Source organism: Salminus brasiliensis, chromosome 20 (assembly GCF_030463535.1).
Source record: "Salminus brasiliensis chromosome 20, fSalBra1.hap2, whole genome shotgun sequence".
Lineage (NCBI taxonomy): Eukaryota > Metazoa > Chordata > Actinopteri > Characiformes > Bryconidae > Salminus > Salminus brasiliensis.
In genome coordinates, this window is record NC_132897.1 from 20,424,255 (window position 1) to 20,439,562 (window position 15,308).

The 15,308-nt window shown below is 39.1% G+C and overlaps 2 protein-coding genes across 2 annotated transcripts in view; one reads left to right on the plus strand and one right to left on the minus strand.

Moving 5' to 3' along the window:
* Positions 1 to 15,308, plus strand: part of iqgap2 (IQ motif containing GTPase activating protein 2) — a 76,142-nt gene that overhangs the window by 33,534 nt on the left and 27,300 nt on the right. Inside the window, exons 7-17 of the mRNA XM_072664522.1 lie at positions 1,296 to 1,409; positions 2,029 to 2,207; positions 4,074 to 4,161; positions 4,607 to 4,770; positions 5,263 to 5,350; positions 6,034 to 6,194; positions 6,616 to 6,782; positions 7,504 to 7,628; positions 8,372 to 8,535; positions 13,678 to 13,768; positions 15,024 to 15,191. Of these exons, the coding sequence (XP_072520623.1) occupies positions 1,296 to 1,409; positions 2,029 to 2,207; positions 4,074 to 4,161; positions 4,607 to 4,770; positions 5,263 to 5,350; positions 6,034 to 6,194; positions 6,616 to 6,782; positions 7,504 to 7,628; positions 8,372 to 8,535; positions 13,678 to 13,768; positions 15,024 to 15,191 (1,509 nt within the window). The remainder of the gene's footprint in view (positions 1 to 1,295; positions 1,410 to 2,028; positions 2,208 to 4,073; positions 4,162 to 4,606; positions 4,771 to 5,262; positions 5,351 to 6,033; positions 6,195 to 6,615; positions 6,783 to 7,503; positions 7,629 to 8,371; positions 8,536 to 13,677; positions 13,769 to 15,023; positions 15,192 to 15,308) is intronic.
* On the minus strand, positions 8,202 to 11,433 carry f2rl2 (coagulation factor II (thrombin) receptor-like 2). The gene is made up of 2 exons (XM_072664524.1): positions 11,185 to 11,433; positions 8,202 to 10,908 (listed from the first exon to the last, which is right to left on the minus strand). The coding sequence occupies exons 1-2, from the start codon at positions 11,270 to 11,272 to the stop codon at positions 9,833 to 9,835; spliced, it is 1,164 nt and encodes a 387-aa protein (XP_072520625.1). The 5' UTR covers positions 11,273 to 11,433; the 3' UTR covers positions 8,202 to 9,832.

The following is a 15,308-nucleotide window of genomic DNA, read 5'->3' on the forward strand; positions in this document are numbered from 1 at the left end:
TGTAAAGCCCTGCATAAACCTTACATTAGTTTCATATTTGAACAACCCCAATTACACTCTTAAACCCCAGGCCTGTAATCTTGACGCACAGCTATATTCATAACCACAACATTGAAGCTCCCACTAGTGGCCTGACTGCACAGGCTCTAAAGACACAGTTGGCACAGTTGGAGTGATTGTATTTGATTAATGAGTCATACTGGGCGCTAATGGCAGATAATTACTAACTGTGCTTGGATTAACTGCAATATAACATGAACCACAGACACTGATAGTGTTTTCGTCCACCTCAACCGCCTCAGTGTTTACAGACCTTAGCAGTAGGTTATCCTCATCTCAGGTCTTCAGGATGCGCAGTAGAGAAATTCCAACGCTTATCTGCGTGATAAAATGAACTGCAGAAGTGGTGTGATGGTGGCAAGGTGCCAGCTGTGATAAGAAATGACCAGGATCCAGTGACTTGATTGACTGAAAATGAATGTAGTTTCAGTTACAGTTTCCATCCTGTTCTCCTGAGACTCTTTCAGGAAGAAATCCTTAAAAATGCACCTGTTGCTTATGCATGGACACCTACACTCTTCAAGTGGTCCTTTGAGTGATGCTATAGAAGAACCACTTTTGGCTCCAGAAAGGACCATGTTTGTAATACAGATGCATGGTGCAAAGGTTCTTTACCAGTGTAAATGCACTCTAGTACATGGTTACATGATATTATTTAGATATTATTATATTATTTATGGAACCAAAAGTGTTTTTTCTATGACTCAAAAGAACCATTTGAACCTTTTTAGTATTGTTTTGACATATTGGGTGTATCTAAAATTGTGGGTGTATCTAAAAAGTGTTGCGATACACACATGAGCTATGTGGCACTTGTGTGGTTATTGTTTCCCTGCTTGCTTCTCTTTAGCACTGGTTGTTATGCCAACCTGAACCCGCAGACATGCTCAGGTTCCTGTGGTGCAGAACCATTTAAAATGCACCTTTATTTTTAAGAGTGGAGATAATAAACTATGTGGAGCAAAGGCCCTGAGCATTCTGGGCGATGTTAGATTAGATTTGACATGTGTTTAATATAGTGTGGTGGGACTCACTCTGTTCACATGGCAAATTGATGTTCAGATCCCTGTAAGGGAAAGCATACTAGGTTTTATTCCTAACACTACATTCACCTTACTCTGTAACATAATCAACATGTAAATCACTTTGCATGAGAACATCTGCCAAATGCCCAAAATGCCATTATCATATGTGTTATAATAGAACCGAAATGACAAAGTTTTACATTTTTCCAGAGGAGGAAATCAGTAACATGAGGAAAGAGCTGGAGAAATATGGTATCCAGATGCCAGCCTTCAGCAAAATCGGTGGCATCCTGGCCAATGAGCTTTCAGTGGATGAAGCTGCATGTGAGTAACTGTTGAGTAACTGTTAAATAAGCTTTGAATGAAGTAATTGTAAAGTTATTTTTGTCATGTCAAAACTGTGTAATTCCTTTTCAATGATTTTTTTAACATTTCTTAGTTACAAAGACTTTACTACATTACATAGTTATAGCCTCAAAAATAAAGGCACTCTCAAAATTACATTTAAAAAAATGATACTTTATGGAACCATAAATGGTTGTTCTAGGGCATTGCTCAGAGTCATTTATTTTTAAGAGTTTTCAGCATAATTTATTGGTTAAAATGTAAACTGCACTATTTAGAATGATTTAGTTTAATATCTCTAAAAGCTACAGCACAAAGTTATTAGCACTATTACCATTTAATGCCTTTTACACAGTTCTACATGGACTGGAGAAATTGTGAATTCTGGTTCCTTGTCGCTGAATGCAATCAAATCCTCACAGCAATGCTTCAGAATCTAATAGAAAACCTTCTTCCCTGGACTGAAGAGGCAGTTATTCAAACAAAAGCAGGATAACCTTGATTTCAGAAGAAGCACTGAATGAGCAGGTGTCCCAATACTTTTGTCCATATAGCGTTCATCTCCTAATTTTGGTCTCTTTTTGTCTGTTTCCTACAGTACATGCTGCTGTAATTGCCATTAACGAGGCCATAGACAGAGGCCAGGCTGAAGGCACCATGGCTGCACTGCAGAATCCAAACGCCATGCTGAGGAACACCCAGGCGGAGCTGGCCAATGACTACCAGGACACACTGAGTCAGGCCAAGAGGAGAAAAGAGGCTCTAGCCTCAGGACGGGTAAGCCATGTGACCCTTTTCTGATTGTGGTCAGCTTTACGCAGTTCTTTGTATTCTTGTATTCATGACTAAGGCCGGAAGCACGTCCCACATTTCCTGAACACTTATTCTGTGCATCCCAGCTGCTTATCAACACTGAATCAGGAAAACTATGTGGGGGAAGTTATGTGTTGCTTTACACTGTTTAGGCCATGAAATTACAGTGGCAGCAGTTGGTCCTGTAGGTCCCCAGAGGAGACAGAGTGGACTTCAAACTTACAAATGGTCACTGCTTGGTACTTTCATGGTACCGACTGAATTACAGTCAGTCTTATGAACACCAGTCAGCCAACAGCAGGGTTGTTTCACACTGCAAGACTGTGCTTTGTGTGAACAGTGAACACACCCATTTCCAGCACCTCGCATACATTTATGTTTTAAGCCATGCCCATGTGTAATCAGCTTGTAATGTCATCAAAGACATAAGAAAAAGCAGTGTTCAAGAATCTGTATTGAATGTATAGATATTTTTATTAATATCACAAAAATGAACCCCACATAACCTGTCCCACATAACTTAGCACTTTGTCAGAACAGCAGCTGCACTGTGCTGTGTGCCACTTGCTGTGTTAACTTAGCAAGTGGGCTACAGGTGCAACACCACAGAAATTTCAGATTTCTGTCCTTCCAACTTTTATAATTGGGATTTCTGTCTGTCAGACTTGATTGAAAACTGTATTCACTTATTATTTAATTTGGGACCGACCACTGTTAGACCAGGGGATAAGAACTTTTGAGGGGAGTTGATGGATGTGCCACACTTGCTAATTTTGGGACCAACCACTTGTGGACCTGAGGACTTGAGCAAACTGAACTTTATATGTGATAGTTTACCAGTTTTGTAATAACGTTGGATGAAATGGCGAATAGCTAATATCGTATACCACTATAATATTTGGAGACGGTCTGACAGTATGAAAAAAGTGGATACCCCACAACCCTATATCCAACGCTAACTGTGATTAATTACATACTTATTTGCAAGACAGTGACCATTAGCAGTTAATAAACGATTCATTGCGCCTCTCTAGATGGGTGTTGGCATTGTTTTTACTTTGTAAATTGCTCACATCTGGCTTTATGACTCTGTAGTGCTTCTCTCCTGTTTTTGCTGCACCAGCTAAACTGTGAAATATGATTTAAACGTCTCCCTCTCAAGGGCAGAACGCTGAAAACTATACACAGCTGCTTCTGGCACACCAGAGATTGAGTCCCTCAGCTGTGTGAACTGGGGTTAAGCAATAAGGTACAGAGGGAATTATTCATGCTTGTACTACAGTGAGAATTACAAGAGTGTTTGTGTACAACGCTGAGAAACGAAAAGCGCAAACTAAGCAGATTTTCCGATGGCATGCACAAAACAGCTCATTTAGGTTTACACTCTTCTCCCTTGAGCCTCCTACAAGGTCAAGCATTCCAGCATACGCAACATCAGCAGGATTTAGACCTAGAAATAACACATCGCCCCCAACTAGTAATGTCCTATAACTGCCTGACTTTGCTACCTAACCTGGGGGCAATTTCCCAAAGGTTTAGTATTAATGATGATCTCAGAACTGTACCACAACTTTTCTTTTGTCCCTCATTAATCTGTTAGTTATTTGCTAAGATTGATTTTGATTGATATTTTCGGGAAGCTCACCCATGAAACTCTGATCGCTCTTACTGATACAGCTTGGCTTATATGAGCACATCTGACTGTATGTGCTTGACATGGAGATGTTGATTGGGTGATGGTTTGCATTTTGAAATGAATTCAAATTTATTGTTTACACTGGCTGTCCTACTAACTTTGATTTGCATGTGTGTCAATGTGTGTATGTCCAGCGCTCATCCATTGCAACTGAAGAGAGAGATGTGTATGAGGAGCTATTGACCCAGCAGGAGATCCAAGGCAGTGTGGACGTGGTCAACAGTGAGTGCAGAATACCTCTTAGGGGTGTAAAGCTGGATCAGTGCTAAAACCTTACCTACAAGGGCACATCTTCAGTACATTTACTTAGGGAGCATACACTGATCAGCCATAACATTAGTACCTCTGACAGGCAACATGAAAAACATTGATTATTGTGGGTCACAACTTGTAGAACTTACAGAAAGGATCTGTAGCTAACGTCTTGATATCAGATACCACGAGATGCTTCAGAGGTCTTGTGGAGTCCTTGCCTCGAATGGTCAGATCTGTTGTGGTGACACAAGGGGGACCCACTCAGTATCAGACAGATGGTACTAATGTTATGGCTGATTGGTGCAGTACCAAAGTTGCACTGACTCACACATTTAATGTGTTATAAATAAAGGATTCCATCCTTTCTTTTACATATCAATACAGCTCTGAAATGCTTCCTTTTCCTCTCCAGCACTTATAGCCTTGCTTAAGGTAAACCAGGCCATCGATGCCCAGGATAAAGACACTCTCCTGGCTGGCCTAAGGTTACCTGCCCTGGGCATTCTCGGAGTCTCAGAGGCCAATTCTCAGTGGTACCTGGAACACTTTACATCCTACAGGGAACACAAGTCTAAGGTGAGTCCACACAGACAAATGCAGTTAAAAGTAAAAGTCTTTTAACAAGCTCTACAGGTACACTGACCCCGTTTACACCTAATAACTTGTAATGCATATTGAGTATCAGGATTATATCTAGATAGCACCAAGCCACATAACTTGAGCCACGATATAGCAGTGTAAACACATCTGTCTCTCCATCTCTCCAACACATTCCATCAGAGCTTATTCTGTTCCACCGAGCAGTCTGATTTTAGTCTGACTAACCAGTGACACATTTGATTGAATTGATTTAATTAGTTGTTCCCAACTGAAGCAGTCAGTTTTGTTTGCATTGGACCTCATCTTATGCATCTCAGTACTTCTCAAGTCTTCTTTCATTCACATGCATTTGCCTCAGCCCAGGAAATGTGATCAGGCCACATTGTAGTAACTGTTACAGACCTAGATGGCATATTTTTTAACCTTGCGACTCCGAAGAGCATATTAATAATATCTTCCTCTCCTCAGGATGTTGGTGCTGCAGCTCAGTTGGAGAAGGAGGAGATTCAGAGGGCTGTGAGCTCCTGCAATGATTTTGCTGAAGCTGAGAAACGAAGTATGTGTCTCATATGACTTTACCTTAGACACTGTAGGAATGGCATTCTGATTGTTTCTCAAATGTGGAAACCCGGGGACTTTGTTTATTTTGCAATAAGGGATTACTAATGGAAAAGTGCCTTGATAATGTTTTTGACCAGTTGCCCAGAATTGACCAATAAAACATCTGGGTTTCCTTTAGAGACAGTATGTAATGAGACTCAGCAAAGAAAAGCAGCACAACAGATCAGAAAATTTAGTTTAGTTTAGTTTAATTTAGTCACATTTTGGAGAGTAGAGGGTAGATGGCGCTCTCTCTCCTCATTACTCTTAAGCGATGTTGGCTGGTACAGACATCTGTTAGCTGGTGCGGTGGAGCTGGGAACCCGGCACTTTTCTCAGAGTATGTTGGCTGCTCAACAATGATCCAAGGTGCTCCAGGGTGGCTTCCTCCTAGTGTCAGGAGCATTGCTAGTGCTGGGGGGAGTTACGAACATGATGGTAATTTGTCAAACATATCGAGATGATGTTATAATCGAGATGATGTTATAAATAATAACATCATCTCGGTATTGCAGTTACTGAATCAAGAAAAAACAGTGAAAAGAAACCATTATAAAAGAAGTCAGTATGTCCCCAACTAAGAGCGGAGTAATGCAAATGATCCAGCATTGAAGAATGTGATGCTTTTCATTACCACAGAGCAGGAGGCCGTGGCTGCAATCAACGCTGCCATCCGTCGTGGTGTTCCAGAAGAGACAGTAGATGAACTAATGAACCCAGAGGCTCAGCTGCCCATTATCTACCCCACTGCTGCCAACTTGTACCAGTCTGAACTCTTCAGCTTACAGAATGGCTCACAGGTCAGTTTTTAGACTGATAATTATTGTTTGGCTATTGTTAAGGTTACACAGCTTTACTGGTATCGGCTTTCAATGGCTATTCAGTTCTTTTCATAGTCGATGGATAGTCCTTTTGGAGCATTTCTATTGGTCTGTTCATCAGTTTAACACAACTAATAGGAAAAACAGCAATAACAGAGAGACCAGATTTTTGTGTGACAGCGATACTCTGAAGTATACATGCTATCGAAAATATGTGAAGAAAAAAATGAGATAACTAGAAGAGTAATTAAAAGTACAGTACAGTATTTACAATATATTATCAAACTTAATAACAATCATATCTGATATTGTTGACAACAGTCATGTCACCAAAAACAAACTAAAGCTTCTTATATATCAGTCAGGTTTGTCTCTCTCTTATCACTCTTCTGTATCTCAGAAAAAGGCAGGTCTGAGCCATGAAGAGCTGTGTGTTGCTGTCGAGATGCTCTCAGCAGTAGCAATCTTAAACGAGGTGCTGGACACTAAGGACTCTGTGGCAGTTGCTGAGCAGCTTTCTGACTCTCCGTTGGGATTCAGCAACATTGACCATGACAACATGCAGAGGTAATATATGGCACTGGAGCCTGGCAAGCAGACCTCAACTCAGACACTGAAGATGAATAGAACCTGGGCCAATGTTTATCAGATTATGAGCACAGGACCTAGAATCAGGTTTGGACACTTACAACTACATGCTGCTTACTCCTTTACTTCCATCTCTCTTTTACACCTCTGTGGCCAAACACACGTGTGTTTATCTGTTTATCTGCACTCTTCCACAAATTCTCCACAAAGTTATATATGAATATATGACATCAAACAGGAATGAATTACCGGAATTCAACCAAATGACGGTGAAAGCAGACACAGTTCTTCCCACCAGTCTTGACTTCTCTGTCAAGTCTTTGTACAGTAGTGGTGCTGACTGCTGCAGAAATCACAGCAGCTGCAAGACAAAGCCATCTCCTCTGATGCAGACGATTCACTGCCTGATTTAAAAAAAACTATTCTGAAGTTTGATGGTGTTAAAAACACTGGTAGCAGCAGTATTGTATGGCAGCACTGGTAGCACATGAAAGTAAAATCTGTTCTTATACAGATCCGGTCTGTAATGCATGTTAACGCAATGTGTAAACAGCCTCCAAGTTTGATGAATGTCGGGAGTAACGATTTGATGACTTCAGGTTAAAAAGTCTAGTCTTTTGGTCAGTTTAGAGAATCTTCTTTAGACCATGGTCATAATGTGAATAAATACTGACATTATTTCATGTTCTACTTTTCCCAGATACGCTGATACACTTATAAGCCTTAGAGCCGAATCTCTTGCTCAGGGACAGGAGTTTCTCACCTGGAACGATGTTCAGAAGAGCATTGACACTGTCAACTTTCAGGTTCACGAGGAGCATGAAAGTAAGTAAGGAATCACTGTAGACATATCCCAGCTAGATTGTGACCAAGATTTAATGTCTGGACAACGTCTAATGCCAGAATAGTGACGACAGCTGACGTTAATGTGTTGTTGATTGTAAGTTGCGATGGTAAACTACCTAAATCCAGCATCTATGTTGACTGTAATTTATGTTGTTAAGTTAGCAAAATCCAATGACTATCTAATGCTGGAGCTTGATGTCAAGCCAGGGCATGTTTTTTCTATCTATAAAATGCGGGGATTTGACGTCAACATGATTTTATGCCCTGCGTCTTTCTGATACCAGACTGACATTTAGATCCTCCTAGAACTGCACTACATTGTCTTTTTAAAGGGTGCATAGCATGTACAACTGAAATGCACATTGTTAAACCTCTATCCTCAGTCCATACAGTCTATTGACAGAAACTAACCTGTTAAAACAGCCTGCTTTTAAGTCACTGTTTTTGGGATGTCTTAAAAACTCACAAAAACACAATTACCTATATCCACCTATTGTACAAATGCTGGATATGAGCTCTATAAATACTTAAATAAGACAAAAGATCCTCATGTTCTTTCATTATAATATTTTATTGAACAGTTTGCACAAAGCACATTTAACAACAAACACTGTAATCCTTTTGTTTGCTCGGATTGTCGTGCATATAGTTAATTTTTACATTCAGTTCCACTTTTAATTTTCTGCATGTGTTAGTCAAGTTTATGATGCATGTGTCTGCAGGGGTCATTGCCATTGCTGAGATCAATGAGGCCCTGAACTCTGGAGATTCAGAGAAAACCCTCGCTGCTCTTCTCCTGCCCACAGCAAAAATACAGGCAGTTAACCCGGACACAGCCAAACACTACCACGACCTGCTGCTGCACACCAAAGAGCTTATCTGCAAGGTACTGGCTTGTTGCCGCTTACTTTGTCCAACTTTTGGCTATGTCTGCTTCTTGGCATTACTTATCAGTTTGGTGCGGCTTGATACACACTTTACTACTCAGTGACCTCATTCTATAGCTGATATTGGTGCCACTTTGTTTTAAGGAGAAGCACCTATATAATACCAATAATGACATTATTAGTTGCAATAAATACTTTGTTACCACCCTGTTATGCAGATGATTTAGTCTTGCTTAGTCTCTAATTGGTGATAATCTGCACCTGAAATGTCCATTACACAATATGGAAGCTGGGCAGGGTTTGCAACCATGAATAGAGACTAAATTTGTGACAAACTGACCAAATAATTATTTCATGCTTTCTCATCTCTTAATTTGTGAGGAGTAGGACCTCAGTTTAGAATATGGAATCCTTCCTGGTGTATTAGACTTAAACTCTTCTAACTCTGTAACCCTACATGAAGCAGTAAAGCTGGCACTATTTAGATCCCACATGAACCAAAGCGCTGTCAGTTTATTCATGCTCAGTAATTGGCATAACAGGGTGGTAACAATGTGACGTCCAATTGTTATAACAAAGGTTATAATGATTCAAGTTTAAATCCTAGCAAATAGACCATTTTGAAATGACTAATTCAGGCTTCATTTAAACAAAAAAAAGAATAACTTAGTAAACCCCTGATTTGTGTTCCTTAAAATACCTTAAAACCAATGATTTGTGATCCTTAAAATACCTTAAAAGTGTTTCCCTGATGGTGCATCTTGTCTGGTGCTTTTTTGTAGTCTCTGATAGTAAATGATGTAAACAGAAAGACATGCATGTATGCAAGAGTAGAATGGTCCTGTGCCGTGCCCATTCATGTCCCAGGATGATTTAAAATTACAGTCAGGGTGCATGAAATTTGTCTGGTATGCTCTTTACAAAGCCAAGCTGAGCTTGTGGTGGAGTTTGTTCTGGCATGTTTCAAGTAAATGGCCTAAGAAATGGTGGTTACCCAAAAAAAGTGAAGTTTCTAACCAAGAACTCTGTAAACTCTGTTGCTGTAATACAACCCTATTAACTTTAAGATCAAGTGCCTGTGTAATCTGCTAAAAGGGCTTTACAAAAACAAGATAAACAGAAAAACTAAACAAACAAGTTGCTCTGTTTTAGTATCAGTCACATTTTCCAGATGACACAAAGCAGCGTGACAATAGCATCAACATCCGGAAGCCATTGTTCAGCCCTTTTAGATCAGGGGTGCCCCACGGTTCCTTGTACATACCAAAACACTCCACTTCCCAGGCCCCCTTTGGCTCAGACAGTAGCCGAAGTTCTTGGAGACAAGCTCGCTAAGGAGATGAATTCCACTCTGGAATTAGACGTCTTTGTTATGAAGTAGGAGAGGAAGGGGTCCAGACAGCTGTGAAAGCAGCAGAGACATACAGCCGCACTGAAGTAAATATAGAAGTCGTCCTGCTGGCTGGTGTACAGTCTCACATAGTGTATCAAGTGGATGGCATTACCCGGAGTTAGGCACAGTACAAAGATAGCAAACACCAGTGTGCTCGCCTTGATATAGAGGGTCCAATCGCAGCTGGATCTGCTTAGATGGTACACAATGGAGCCGTATGCGAATACGATGACCGCAAAGGGAATCATGAAACCCAGACAAATGAGGCAGAGTCTGTACGGAATCAAGAAGCTGTACGATTCCTCTTCATAAGGTAGAACGTCGTGACATGTGGTGATTCCCATGGTGGTGGGGTAACTTTGACGGATGAGGAGTTCAGGAGCCATGGCCGTGGTGAAAACCATCCATACGGTCAGGCTTGCCCAGGTGGTGCAAGATCTTTTGGAGAGTCCTCTGTAAAGGAACGGGTGGACCACAGCCAGGTAGCGCAGCACGCTGATGCACATGTGAGCATGGATGGAGCAGTAGATGTTCCCATAAAAGCAGGCTGTAACCAGCTTGCAGGCAAGTTCTCCAAACACCCAGCTGTTGCCGTTCAGATGGTAGTGCACTTTCAGAGTCAGGGACATCAAGAGGAGAAGGTCTGAAAGAGCAAGGCTCATATAGAGGGTCGCACTCGATAAGCTTCTGGTCTTACTGCCGAGCCGCGCCACTACCAGGCAGTTGGAAGGGATTCCTATGAGAATGGCAACCACATAAGCGGCCGGGATGATCCTGGTGCTGAGGAGCCCTGCTGTGTAGTTGTGCACATGACTGCTGGAGATGTTAAGCTCAAGTGGAAATGGGAAATGTTCTTGTGAGAAATTGTGAAAGGACGTATTTGCAGCTCTTGACCCGCTGAAGGTTTTTGGATATAGTTCATTCGATGTACCGTTCTTTGGTACTTTGGCACCATTCTTTAATACTTTGGTCTTTTTATCTGTAGAATTGGAAAAAGATGAAGATTACTCAAGAAATCAGAGGCTGATATCTCACAGACATTCCAAATTTGGTATATTTGGGAATATTCATTCACAGTTACACTGTTCCTTTGAACACAAATATTTTATTCTTAGCCCTCAGCAAACATCAGCAATTCAAGTTCTAATAGCTTACAAATTTAACCTTTAACACTCTATCCAGAACTTTATTTTAGACACATTTAATCTAATATTCAGTTTTAGAGAGAAATAACCCCTTAAAGTAAAGTACTTACGTGCGGCGTGAAGTGAGTCAGCGAGCACAATTATGTACAAGAGGACCAGAAGCAGTCTGTACATGTTTGTCTCCTCAGTTCTTAACATTCAGCGTTGGGCTCTTCTTTGATGAAAGCGTGGTTGGTCTTGGTTGAGGACATCTTTAAATTAAAGAAGAACAAATTGAAGGTGGTCTGAAAAAGCCTAGTTCCAGTAATCTTCATAGTAGCTAACACAGGCTCTGTGTTGAGAGTGCTGTTTCCTGTTGAGGCTTGTAGGACACTGTGCTCTGAATTCCTCCGTTGTCTCCCTGTTTAACATGTCAGGAAACAATTTAGCATTGTGGGTGGAGCTGATACTACTAACTGACTTCTGTTTCCTTTTACACATAGTTTTTTTCCCTGCTTTTTAATCTGACAATCTTCATATTTTTATTTTACCATGAAGTTAAATCATCCTGGGACATGCACCCCAAAACATTATTTTCTAACCTGAATGCCACAATCTGTTTTAGGACCAGTTTGCTGAGTTTTCTAATAAGGTAAATATAAAACATCAATCATACAAATAATTTGTAAGTTGTGTAGTTATGGGGGTCAGGAATTGAACTACAGACCCAAATATAGGTTCTTAAAGTCATAAGATAAAAAAATGGACCTTTTCATGCTTTCGTTCAAATCTATCATCATATTAAGCAAGATTTACCATAAATCATTTCAAAGACAAAATGTCTTTTTTTTTTTGCCATTTTCAAAACGGGTTTGGGTGTTTTATTAATGTCATTCTACTCTAGCAGACTGGGACAAATACTGTTAGCCAATCATTATGATTTCTGATTTATTTAGACCTAAATAAATATGAATAAAAAAAGTTTAAAAAAGGGTTAACGCAGGGTTAGCTTCTTTTTTAGCTTCATGTTTTCATGTCCTATCGCTTCTACAATCTGAATCACCAGTCTGGTCATGTAATTAGTCATTTAGCTCTTCTGTTAAAAAAGCTGAATGACTGGTCATGAGTCTGGTGAAACTTTCGCTGTGATGTCATTTATTCTACTGTATGAAAAATCCCAAAGCCAATCCCTACGTTTCATAACACTTGTTATTTCTATGGGATCAAGCCAAGACTTCTGTATTAGCTTGTGGCTGATCATTACGACAAGGGAATAGGAATGACTTCACAGTTCTTTCGGCCGTTCTGCCTTTCCGACCACATCGCTAAATATTATAATAAAAATAATATTATAATAAAAATAGACACTGATGTAGCCTCAGAGTATGGTATACATCAGCACAGTTAATTTCTGTTTCTTTTTCAGTAATTTGTTGGACAATCTGAATGGAATGCAGTAGTTGTTTGTTCTGTAGATGTTCTCAGTTCCTCCGTAAACTGTAAGCTTGTGCAAAGTCCCCCAGTGATTGTGATCAGTGTTAAAAGCTCTGCTCAGTGGTTGGTCAGTTATTCAGTTGCTTTTTTCATTCTCTATTTAAACCTTTCCTCAGGTCTGTTCCCAAGAAGAGGAGGAAACGGTATCAATCAGCTTTATAAACAAGATGTCGTTGCTAGTAAATGTTTTGTAGCCTGCTGCACTTAGCAATGTTTATTTTTTGATGTTTACAGCATGCTCTATAAAATAAGGGCTCTTGTATGACCCTTAATTTTAATTGTATGTACTTTATGAAGGGGTCTGTATTTAGCCATTTCATTTACAAAAATGATTCTCTAAAAAGTACCTGTTAAAAAAGGCACTTTGGGGGAACCAAAAGTGGTTCCTCCATGATATTACCTTAAAGAACCCCTTTCTGTGTCATTTGGCTCATTCATTTTTTGTTTCATTCATTTTTATTTAGATTTATTTATTGTGAGAGTTCAGTAGAACAAAATTGTAAAAATATATACTAATTGCTTTGTAATATATAAATTCAAATGATTAATGTAATATAGATAACTTAAGTATTTCAAATATTCTAATATATACAAGACAAAGACAAAAGACAAGACAAAAAATCGAAATATAAATTATGTATATAAATTATAAATTGTATACAATAATATAAAATATTATAAATACAGTACATTTAGAAAGGCAAATGTTATGAATAAACTACACATATTTTTATATACATATACATCTGATACATATATAAAAATATATAAATATTATATAGTACAGTACTATATATGTACTATATATAGTATAAGTACAGATATTACATTTTTTTAAAAATAGCTTGTTTGGGTGGGTTGTTTACACTGTTTATATAAATGATAATAATATTTCTTCACATTCCTGCTGTGAATATTCTTTCACATTTTCACTCAGTTGATCTAGAACAGTTCTTATCACTAGTGTTTGTTGCTCCTACACGCTCTTGCTTGTGTTCAGTGTAAGTGCTATATCAGTTATGTTTTGTGTTTACATGAGTTCTGCTACTATATGTTTGTGTGTGTGTGTGTGTGTGTGTGTGAGGGAAGTAATGCTCTTATTGACTCAGTGGTGTGTTTTGTTGTAACAGAGATCAGGTGATGAGTCTGCAGTGCTGTGGCTGGATCAGATCCAAGAGGCAATACACGCTGCCAACCAAGACCAGGAAGACGCTCTCAAATGTATGAGTAAATGCTGACTGAGTGTCTTACCAAAGCACTGAATGAGTATTGCAATCAATGTCTCAATATGCTGCTGGCTGTAATGTTGGAATACCTTTCCTGTCTGGAATATTTAATTATGATTTAAAGTGATTTTAGTGAGTTTAGTTTAGGAAAGTGTGGTTTTAAAAAATGATAAATATACAATATCTATATACAATTTATCCAGTTCCAATCCTTTAGTTTTCCTGGGTCCAGCGAAGTGCTCCCTGGTGTCCTCTATGCACCTTTGGCAGACATTATTTACAGCCTGCAGCTCTACAATTATCATATATTATAACTGTAGTACATTAAAAAAAAATACTAAGCCCTACATTTCTTTGTTTTTAAAGCCTCGCTGAACAGTGCATACAGAACCGAGAGGAGGGGGCTAATGTGCACTGTTTATAGAAACCAAATCATAGCTCATTCACCATACCATAAACTATAGCTACTTCACACCAACACAAAACAACAGACATCAGTTCAGGTGTCACTGAGAACTGTATGATCAGAGGGGCTTGGCTGGATTATAAAATATCAAACAGGCTGTCAAACAGGCTATATATATATATATATATATATAGTGTACTGAATATGAAGTGATTTACTTCAGAATTAACTAGTTCCATAGCTTATCTAAACTGTGTGACTGTATTATTTGTAGAAAAGCAAAGATCAGATCGGTACCAAAGGTACTTGGATCAAACAGGGTTAAAAAAATTAATTCCTTATATTATTTAACTTCAAATTGTTTTCATGTGCATAAAATATGTTCTCTATATGTCTGCCTGTCTATCTATCTACCTATCTATGTCTATCTATCTATCTATCTATCTATCTATCTATCTGTCTATCTATCTAAATATCTATGTCTATCTATCTATCTGTCTATCTATCTATCTATCTATCTATCTATCTATCTATCTGTCTATCTGTCTATCTCTCTCTCTGTATATATGTCTGTCTATCTATCTATCTATCTATCTATCTATCTATCTATCTGTCTATCTCTCTCTCTCTCTGTATATATGTCTGTCTGTCTATCTATCTATCTATCTATCTATCTATCTGTCTGTCTATCTCTCTCTCTCTGTATTTATGTCTGTCTGTCTATCTATCTATCTATCTATCTATCTATCTATCTATCTATTTCTCTGTCTGTCTGTCTGTCTGTCTGTCTGTTTAAGGGTTAAATGCCTCTGAGCACAAACTGAGTCAACTATTTCTCCTGCAGTGGCTGAGGCAGTGGCAGACATTAACAGAGCAATCGCTGCAGGAGGTGAGGAGGAAACTCTGACAACTCTGCAGAATCCAAGTGCAGGACTGAGAGGAGTGCTGTCAGAATGTGCCCACATCTACCAGACTGAACTAGCACAGCTACAGGATCAACACACGGAACAAGGTAAATTGACTTCAGAGTTCAGACTTTTTTGTGATTATTTCGACAAATAGACGAACTATAAAGTACATATCGGCTGTTAATATCAGTTTATTGTTGCCGTCACATTAAAACCTTGTT